The 10241-nt window shown below is 36.8% G+C and overlaps 1 protein-coding gene across 2 annotated transcripts; it reads right to left on the bottom strand.

Moving 5' to 3' along the window:
• LOC133309873 (UV-B-induced protein At3g17800, chloroplastic-like) lies at window positions 1–10241 on the bottom strand. Of its 2 annotated transcripts, XM_061510728.1 has the most exons (3): window positions 9713–10241; window positions 531–1006; window positions 1–488 (listed from the first exon to the last, which is right to left on the bottom strand). In XM_061510728.1, the coding sequence occupies exons 1-3, from the start codon at window positions 10117–10119 to the stop codon at window positions 202–204; spliced, it is 1170 nt and encodes a 389-aa protein (XP_061366712.1). In that variant the 5' UTR covers window positions 10120–10241; the 3' UTR covers window positions 1–201. The 2 variants fall into 2 exon arrangements, with proteins under 2 accessions (XP_061366712.1, XP_061366711.1); XM_061510727.1 differs by having other exon boundaries at window positions 1–1006.

The following is a 10241-nucleotide window of genomic DNA, read 5'->3' as shown; positions in this document are numbered from 1 at the left end:
CATACACAGTGAACAACTTTGTAACTATTGAAAAGTCTATCTCACTAATCAACCAAGTGTTAAAACTGTACATTATTCAGGGTTAACGCAGGCTATACTACACAAAATTAACCCAAAGCTCAAAAGCTAAGAACAAAACTCACTGTATATACAAAGAGAATTCGCCCAACAGTGTTGGAATTCATTTAGCAACATGTTCCTTTACACTACTTCATGATATTTAAGTTTATAAACATTGTCAATGTAATCTTCTGTTTCCCACAGGAAAGATCCAAAAGCAACAGCTTCCAACACTAGCCTCCTCAAACTAGAAAATGAAGTTAAAATAACATCATCATGCTCAAACAAACCAGAACCCTCATTCCCAAAAAGTGCATGACTATGACTCTCTACCAAATGCACAGCTTCCTCAGATCTTAGTTTAGCACATTTCTGCAATGACCCTGGGTGAAACCCCATAACATAACATTTCAAATCATCAATTTCCTCTTCCTCCCTGATTAAACCTTGCCACACAGATTTTATGTCACCCTTGTTGTCAAAGATCACATCTTTGGATCCATAAGGACACGAATCACGAAATGAGAGGCCAGTCTTATGACCAACATGAAGATCACGGTTAGACAAAGATAGACTTCTTTCTAGGTGGTATCTCAATGAAACTGACTTCAAAAAGTAACCATATAATATGGAGGCAACATAGACTCTAGCAAGCCAGATTTTTCTAATTTTAGTTGTTGCCCAACTATCATTTACGCTAGAATTTGCTTTCAATCCCGTTACAGTTCTGACGTGTTCCTTTATGATATCCAAAATCTCCAAGCTGTGAATAGATTCTAGCTCCCAGTCCTTAGAAGGCAATATCTCTAGCCTTCCATTATATACGCAACTAGAAAGCTTTGGAACCAAAGGGACCCTGATCTCAGAAAACTTGTATAAAATCAGCAAATACATAACATCTTCTATCGCAATCTTACACTCATTCTCTCTTACTTGTGCAATCCTCCTGGCATAAAGAAGAATTTGAGTCAAAACATTATTTAACGAATATCTAAAAGTATATAGTATTACACATTTTCTATGATTCAACACAGTTTGAAGTTCTTGTCTGCACTGTAGCAGATGATTCTACAATCAACAACATAAAATCATGTAAAAATTAATTTCTTAGACACCAAAGATTTGTGAGGCATGAGACAAGGCCACAAAGGTTAGTGACCGCTGAAAAAAACCCAATTAAGATATAAAGTTTGGTTAGCTAAACACCATGGAATAGGCTTACCAAAATAATCTAGTTCCAGAAGGGGCAATGCAGTGAACCATGGCACTCTGAAAGCAACCATTACATGAAATACTGTCTTAAAGAATTCCAATTTCCTGAGCACTTATCAACTAAAACAAATAGCTATCTATCTATCTAACATTCTTTTTACATACATGCACATAAATAAATATAAGTGAGGAGAAAAAATAACATCAAATGCAATCCTTAAAAAACTGCAAAAGCAGTTATAACTGAGTATGGATAATCAAAATGATTGAACAATACAAGAAACGAAGAGCACAATCCTTTTTGTATCAAACGTGTATTTTAACACACACATATATGGGTCAGGATCATTTTACACTTGTGTGAGTTACACTTTCAATCTTGACTGTTGACTCCACTTGTATCTAACAGCTCTAATTTTTAACTATGTGAGTCATTGAATACAAGTGGATCAATGACCAAGATTTAGTGTAATATATCTTATTCTTATACCGGTGTAAGAATAACTAGACCATATATAAAAAAAAATAATACAAAATAAAATAAAAAATAAAAAACTCCCCATCAAACCCGACTAGCGAGTGTGGGATGAAGGAAATCCTTGTACGCAGCCTTACCCTTACATAATTGCAAAGAGGTTGTTTCCTATATATATATATATATATATATTACGAACACACAAATGTTGAAAAATATGAAAAGGGAAAACACTCATGCATTTATGATGTTTACACATCTTAGAGCTAGATAGTAGAGAATATACAAGGAAACAAAGAATTAAAAACAAAAAGCCCTTTCAATATCTGTGCTATTCAAAGAGTAATAATTTGATAGAACGCTAATCAGACTGCTGGGATTTGGAGTCGAACATCGTTAATACAAAAGGCAACAAGGAATATGTTAATGCTGTGATCTCTATAAATAGACCAAACAAATAATCACACTGCTGGATGTATCATAGATAAAATAAGTGACTGATGTCCATAGTTCCAAACCAATGGTCCTCTTTTAATATTATATAATACAAAAGAAAACAATGAGGGAAAACAACATGACCAGAATAAAGACATCATTGACAAGCTCTTTTCAAGTTTTTAAAAAATGCTGACCAAAATAACAAGCTGATAAAATCCTCCTTTTGCGATTGACTTTCTAAAGAAAAATAAATGTTAATGCATGATTATAAAAAAGCCACTCATTTAATATTTCTTTGCAATAAATATACTTCATATGGAGGACTGGAAGAGGGAGATCAACTAACTCATTATTCTTACAATTACAAGTTACAAGAATGCATTATAATGCTTGTTGAAATATGATGCGGTTCAGCCCATGAAAGTATACAAAAGAGATAAGAAGAGAAGGGAGTGGGCCCCAGCCAAGTGACTCAGCAATTCTGTTGCAACCTCGTGTAACAGATCCTAACAGAATGGGGGGGCATAGAAGGAGAGGCGGAAGGGGATAAGTAAAGAGGGGAGGCATCAATGGAATCATCTGGAATCTTAGTGTGGACCCTCGACTTGGGAGAGAGTAGAGCCTCTCTAATTGCTCTACAATTTTATTTTCTTTCCCTGTAATCAGTCTTGTTTTGTATTCTGTTTTCCATAGGCATTCCATTTGCTGTGTAATACCATCACATTTCCCTGTACTGTTGAATTCAATTTCAGTAATACAATCCCTGTTTCTGGTTAGATTTCCCCATATTCAATTGTCCATTATTCTGGTGGTCCCTAACAATATATTTGGTGTGCCTTCCATATCATCCATAAGCCATGAACACAGGATATGGTTCAATGACATTAGTGAATATAGATAAGCAAATCTCTCAATTGGTAAAGATACCTGAATAACATTTTAATAGTGTAGGGATATTTTAGTTGTATTCTTCTTGTTTGAATACTAAGAAAAAGATTTCATTGAATTGTATTCCAATAAAGAGAGGGTACATGCATATATACACACATTGTGTGATTGGAAAAGGAAATAAATAACAAAAAGAAATTAATCAATCCTAATTAAAAAGGAAATAAACTAAGCCTAATTGATTGACTCCTATGATTTAGGGATTTGACAGAATCTCTTCATATATATGGCAATAATCTTCTGATTTCCTACACTCCCCCTCAAGTTGGGAGGTATATGTTGATCATTCCTGTAAAGAACCTTGGGATACACCACCCCAAAAGCTAGCTCAAAGGGTGGGAGTGCCCAAGACCTTATAAACTCCACTTTAGTTGCACATACAACCAATGTAGGACTATATATCTCAACACGCCCCCTCACACGAGAGCCCATTGGGCTTGCAGAGTGGACAATGCTACAGGTCCAGCCTACTTGTGCTAAGAAACGCCACAAGAGAAAGTGGAGGGCGGCGAGGCTCTGATACCATGTAAAGAACCTTGGGATACACCACCCCAAAAGCTAGCTCAAAGGGTGGGAGTGCCCAAGACCTTATAAACTCCACATTAGTTGCACATACAATCAATGTGAGACTATATATCTCAACAATTCCCAAATTGCCAACCATGTCTTCAAATTTTGGTCTATGTAGGCCTTTTGTAAGGACGTTTGTTGCTTGCTCTTTGGTAGGAATGTACGTCATACACACACTTCCATCATCTAGCTTTTCTTTAATAAAGTGACGGTCAACTTCACATGTTTTGTCCTATCATGGTGAACAGGATTTTGAGCAACGCTGGCAACAACCTTGTTATCGCAGTATAGTTTAACTGGTAGGGAATAAGAGATCTTTAATTCTTCAAGAAGTCTTCTCAGCCAGACTTCGTCACAAACTCTATGAGCTAGAGCTCCTCAGAACTGCTTCTTACAACTACAGTCTATTTTTTACTCCTCCAAGTCACAAGATTGCCCTACACATAGGTGCAATAGCCTGAAGTAGATCTTCGTTCCACTGATGAACCTGCCCAATCTGCATCAGTGTAGATTTCAATCATTCTCTCGAACCTCTTTCTGAAGAATAGTCCTTTGCCAAGAGTGTTGATAAACCCATAGTTTACCATATTTTTAGGCTTAAATATGATTGATATATGTTATGAATTGCATGGAAATTAGGGTTTTATACTGTAAATTACAGTAATTGAAATATCTTGCTAACATGTTGTCGTAATACTGATTTACAAGGGTTTTTGACACCAATTATGGCATTTTGGAACCAAAGGAAAACATCAAATTAAGTTGAAGCACAAGCAAGCAAGATTCCAAGTGTGTATCAACTGTAAGAGGACGTTTTAGCGCCCTGGAAACACGTTTAAACGCACAAGATGAAGAAAGCAACAATTACTTTCGGGAAGAGCACGTTTTGGCGCGCAAACAGCACGCCAAAACGCTCTTGAAGCCACAAAAACAATTCGAAGAGCACGTTTTAGTGTGCTACAGCACGCCAAAACGTGCTAAGGCAGACAACAATCAGTTATTTGACAGTGAGAAGATTTACCAAAGAATTGCTAAAGGTTCAAAGGAAGATTTGATCAAGATACGCAACAGATTCCATGAAGATTTAAAGAAGATTGGTTCAGATAGGATATGGAACTAAAACAGAAACAAATCAAGATGATTCCTGAGAAGATTGAAGCAGGATACTACGAAGATTTAAAACTCTAATTCATCAACCAAATCTCCAAGATTTTACATGAAAAAGGAAACAAAGATGAAATCAAATACAAATCTTGTATGGATTCATTGGAAGATTAGATGAAGAATACAACCCCAAAAAGCTATAAATAAGGAGCTTGGGGTCAAGACTAATTCACCATTAACCAATTCATTCATCTCATTCATACTCCAAGGAAGAATCCTGTTGTGGAGCGCTGGAACACTGAGGAACCAGGTCAACATCACACCAATGGAGGCTTGGGGTTCTCTTTTCTTTATTGTTATTTTTCTTTTCAGTATGCTAGAGTAGTTTTTTATGTAGTTAAGGGTAGATGGAACTCAATTGAATCTTTATGTTTATGAATTAATTTGTCTCCGAATCCTGTTCTTTTTATAATTGAATAAATTATCCGTCTTTAATGCTTTCTATGAGTTTGTTCCTTATAGAATGATTTTGGGGAATTGTATGACAATAGGGATGTTGGTGCATGAACCTTGACTTGATAATTTATCATAATCCTTGTGTTCTAGGAATAGGAATAGGAATAGACATAAGGTAATTATGCAATCTTGTAATTCTTGATCTTAATGCATGTTTTCTTGGGGGAATAATCGGGGAACTAGAGTTCTTTCAAGATCACATAGATTTAGGGTAACAAGGAATTGAACCCTAATTAACTTAGATAGAATTGATTGGCAATATATTAAGAAACGGATTCTTGGCTTTTTTAATTCATAACATATTGAGGATATTGGGGGAAGTCGAAACCTTAATTACGTTTTTCTTTAAATCTTAATCAAACATCATCTCATTCATTCTTTTAATTCTAGAATTTCATACTTGCATTGATTCTAGATTTAGGTTCTTTGAACCACAATTCTCTTCATCTAAATTCACTATTCTCTCAAACCCAAACTTTGATTGTCCAACTAAAACGCAATTAGTGAACTAGTGCTTGAAATTCTGATCCTCGTGGGAACGATCTCGTACTTAGTACACTTTATTACTTTCACGACCGGTGCACTTGCCGTGTCGCTATCAAGTGTTCTTGAGGTACTTAAAGATTCTGTGGACTGCATCCAAGTGTTTCTCCCTACAAGAATACATGAATTGACTAACCATGCTTATTGCGAAGGCAATGTCAGGTCAAGTGAGAGATAAGATAAGTAATCAGTTTTCCAACCAATCTCTGATATTGTTCCATGTCCACCTCGTTTCTATCTTTAATGCCCAACTTAGGATTAGGTTCCACAAGCGTCTCGGCTGACTTGCAACCTAGCATGCTTGTCTCTTGCAAAAGGTCAAGTATATACTTCTTCTTAGTAATAGTGAATCCTGACTTGCTCTGAGCCACTTCCATGCCAAGAAAATACTTAAGACTTCCAAGATCCTTCAGTTCAAATTAGTTTGTTTAATTTACACACCAATCCATTTTCCTTTTCGAAACCATGCGGAGGATCCATATAAACTTCTTTATGTAGGTCACCATTTCAAAAAGAATTCTTCACATCTAGTTGTTGTAGGGGCCAATCTAGGTTAGTGGCCAGAGATAAAAGGACTCGAATGGTGTTGACCTTGGCAACTAGAGTAGAAGTCTCCTGATAATCTATTCCATGTGTTTGGGTTTGCAACCAACCAGGCCTTGTATTTGTTTATGCTATTATTTGTATTGAATTAGATAGTGAACACCCACTTACAACCTTCTGGCCATTTTTCTCTCGGTAATGTCACTATTTCCAAGGTTCCATTCCTCTCCGAGGCATTCATTTCTTCAAAGACAACTTTTCTCCACTTTGAATCATTAAAGGCTTCCTGGATGTTTCTTGGTACTTTTGTACTGTCTAATGCAATATTAAAGGCACAGAAACCTAGAGACAACTTCTCATGGAAAATATGATGAGAAATAAGATGATCAATACAAGATCAAGTATCTTTTCTTAGGGCAATGGGCAAGTGCACATCATCTATGTCATGGCATACAGGTGCTTGATTGTTGAAACGAGAACTCGAATCAGAATCCTTACAGCCTAAAGGTTCTAGATTATTTACCTTTCGCCAGTTTCTTCTACTATAAACCATAAGCTGAAGAGCTCCCCCTATCTCCAACAGTAATGATAACACTGTGGCATTAGGTGTTGTGGCTACTTCCCTTGTTCCTAATGGCAGTGGTGGTGGTACTGTGGTTTCAGTAGGTTCCCATGACTTATCTTCATCTTCTCCTATAGACTCCCCCTAAAGAGAAAGCAAGGGGAAAAAAAAATGTGTTTGGGAAGAGGTGACATCCATAGAAAAAAATACCTTTCAAAGAGAGGGCGACTAACACTTGTAGCCTCGCTGAGTAGGAGAGTACACACTTAAGGGACATAGGATTAAGTTTGGATCTCTGGTAAGTAGGAATATGGACAAAGGCGACACAACTAAAGAAATTGGGAAGAAGAGAAGAAATGGCCTGAAAGGAAGGGAACAGGTTGACAAGGCGATAGTGGAGAGTGAAACTCGAGGACTTGAGAGGGTATGTGATTAATAACCTCAGAGGTGGAAAGGACAACTTCCCCCCCACAAGTATTTAGGGACAACCATGGTGAACATAAAGGCAAGGGAAACTTCAAGAAGATAACGACTTTTTATTTCTGCTATATCGTTTTGCTTGGGGGGGGGGGGGGGGGTATCGGGGCCTAAACTCTGACGAAAAATGCCATGTTAGGTTAAATGCTCTCCAAGAATAAAGGTGAAGTATTCTTTATCATTGTCTGTATGGAGAATTTTTATAGAAACTTGAAACTGGTTTTGGATCATGGTATGGAAGTTTCTAAAAGTGAGCTCGGCATCTTATTTATCCTTAAGAAGGTACACCCAACAAATCCGAGAGTGATCATCGATGAATGTGATAAACCACCTTGCACCTGAAATGTTTTTTTCACAGGCTGGACTCCATATATCACTGTGAATTAGGGTAAAAGGAGAAGATTCTTTGTGGGGTCTAGAGGGATAATTGACATGAGAGCGTTTGGTAAGTTCACACGAGTAAGTCTGACGGCAATCTGTGGTGGGTCGGCCGGAAACTTGCGTATGAGGTTGATGGTGGCCTTACTTTTTCAGTTGGAGCTGTGTAGGTGAGACTTTTCGTCCTTGGCAGTGGCTGTACCGAGTTTCTCACAAGTGTTTTGTGCTTTCCAATCCGTGACTAGGGCTTGGACAGCGTCGAGATCATGTTTGCTCTTGATACCATGTTTGAATACTAAGAAAAAGGTTTCATTGAATTGTGTTCTGATAAAGAAAGGGCACACGCATATATACACACCTTATGTGATTGGAAAAGGAAATAAAATAACAAAAGGAAACTAATCAATCCTAATTAAAAAGGAAATACACTAAGCCTAATTGATTGACTCCTATGATTTAGGGATTTGACAGAATCTCTTAATATATATGGCAATAATCTTCTGATTTCCTACACTTTCTAATTCTCTAGAATTCATAAAATGAAAATGAAATCATCTATTCTATATTCCCCACTAGTAGACCAAACCGTTCCAAACTTGACATTACAATTCCACTTTACAGTTCCTGCCTCAATTCTGAACCAAAAACTACTCACAACTCAATGACAACCAATGTTCATTGAAATAATAAGATCATCAAAATCAGCCAATACTGTCAGAATTCATCTCAGAAATATTACACCGGATTCAAATCAGGCCCATCCCATTGGCTTACGGAAAATTCATACAACTCACACTGCTCCTTTCCCTGATCTTCATTATGCATCATGTCAGCTTTGGATATTTTTAACATGGCCAGTTGATTTCATGGAACAATTTGTTTGGTCTGGGCGAGCACTAGGTTGTGTCCACAGGTAAGTACTTGATGGAATTTATAACAGTTTTAGTATAAAAAGGAATTGTTATACAAAAAAAAGTATAAAAAGGAATCCAAAATTTTGTCAAGGTGTGCAATTTAGGCTATTATTTGGCATATATGATTGAAATGAAATGCTTGCATCATTCAAGGTATCTATACTCATCAAATTCTTATGTGATATGATAGTCTTTAAGCTTTTCTTTGGTGTTCTATACGTGTCCATTTCAAGGGAGTTGTCATCTCAGATATTTGTAGAGGCTTCCCTTTTGAGTATTATTATTATTATTTTGTTCTTATCTTGTTTCTCTGTTTGGGGAAAATCTTATCCACCCTTTAGTTGAAATGTCTCTTTACTATATAATAAAATTTCCTTTTCTATCAAAAAGAAAAAATCAAACGCCCAGTAAAGGGTGACCACAAAACAAACCATGTGAAGCCTGTTAAGGATCAGAAGAAGGTTTGTTTTCCTTTTGTTAAATTCATCCTCACTGGCCTCTACCAGTTTAGAGGACAATTCAGCACAGTCTTCTACCTCATATATGAGGTCTGTAAATATATGTAGCTTCAATTTTACATAAAAACCAAATGCCTCATGCCTGTTCCAAATTGAATACAAAAAACATAACTTCTACATTAACAAACAAAAACAAAAACCCCAGATGAAAAATTTATATATAATATAGGATCAGTAAATTTCCTCCTTCTACAGTAAATTTCAGGAACGAGTTTTTCATGAAAATATCACCACTGAAAATTTCACCCCTAATGGCCAAATTTTAACTGAATACCAAACTAACTCTTTAAGTCACATATTGTATTAAAAAACAAATAAATAAATTACATGCAAATGAACTTTGATTAAGTCACAAACTTCACCCTTCACAAATAAACACACAGTACAAGAATCAATATACCAAATAAGATACATAACAAAAAAAAAGGGGGGCAATTTCAATTTGGTCACAAACCTGTGAAGCAAGGCTTCATCTGAGCCTTGGCTGAGCAACATGCGAGCAACAGCAGAATCTCTATCATCACTCAAGAGCCTAAGCTCTTCCATGGTTACGTTATGGAACAACTGGGGGTGGTTTTGCAACACACCACTGAGGAATTTTCCCACCATAGACCTTGGTTCAAGGGGTGAATTGAGGCTGCTGAACTCACAGTGTCTCCTTCCTGCACTGGCTTTGACCTTCATGGGTCTTCCCTTAAGGCACAAACAAGGGCTACCCACAAGTTTTCTGGGCAAGATGGAGAAGAATCTCAAGTGGGGTTTGGATAAAGATGAGAGTTGAGATGATGGTGATGATGATGATGATGATGGGAAAGTGACCAGTCTCCTAAGGTGATGGTGCTTGTAGACAGAGTTTTCCATTGACTAAAGTTGTGAGGACCCAAAGAAAAAAAAATGCTTTTTTTTTCTGGGTTTGGTGTGATAGAATAGTAATGGGTTGGTTTGGTTTGTGAACTGATGATGATGCAGAGTAACAGAAAAAG

The sequence above is a fragment of the Gastrolobium bilobum genome, unplaced genomic scaffold, assembly GCF_033153095.1.
Source record: "Gastrolobium bilobum isolate Gb01-03AN ecotype WA unplaced genomic scaffold, APGP_CSIRO_Gbil_v1 utg11321, whole genome shotgun sequence".
In the NCBI taxonomy this organism is placed as follows: domain Eukaryota; kingdom Viridiplantae; phylum Streptophyta; class Magnoliopsida; order Fabales; family Fabaceae; genus Gastrolobium; species Gastrolobium bilobum.
The sequence above is the reverse complement of the archived record's forward strand: the minus strand, read 5'-3'. Positions and strand labels throughout refer to the sequence as shown.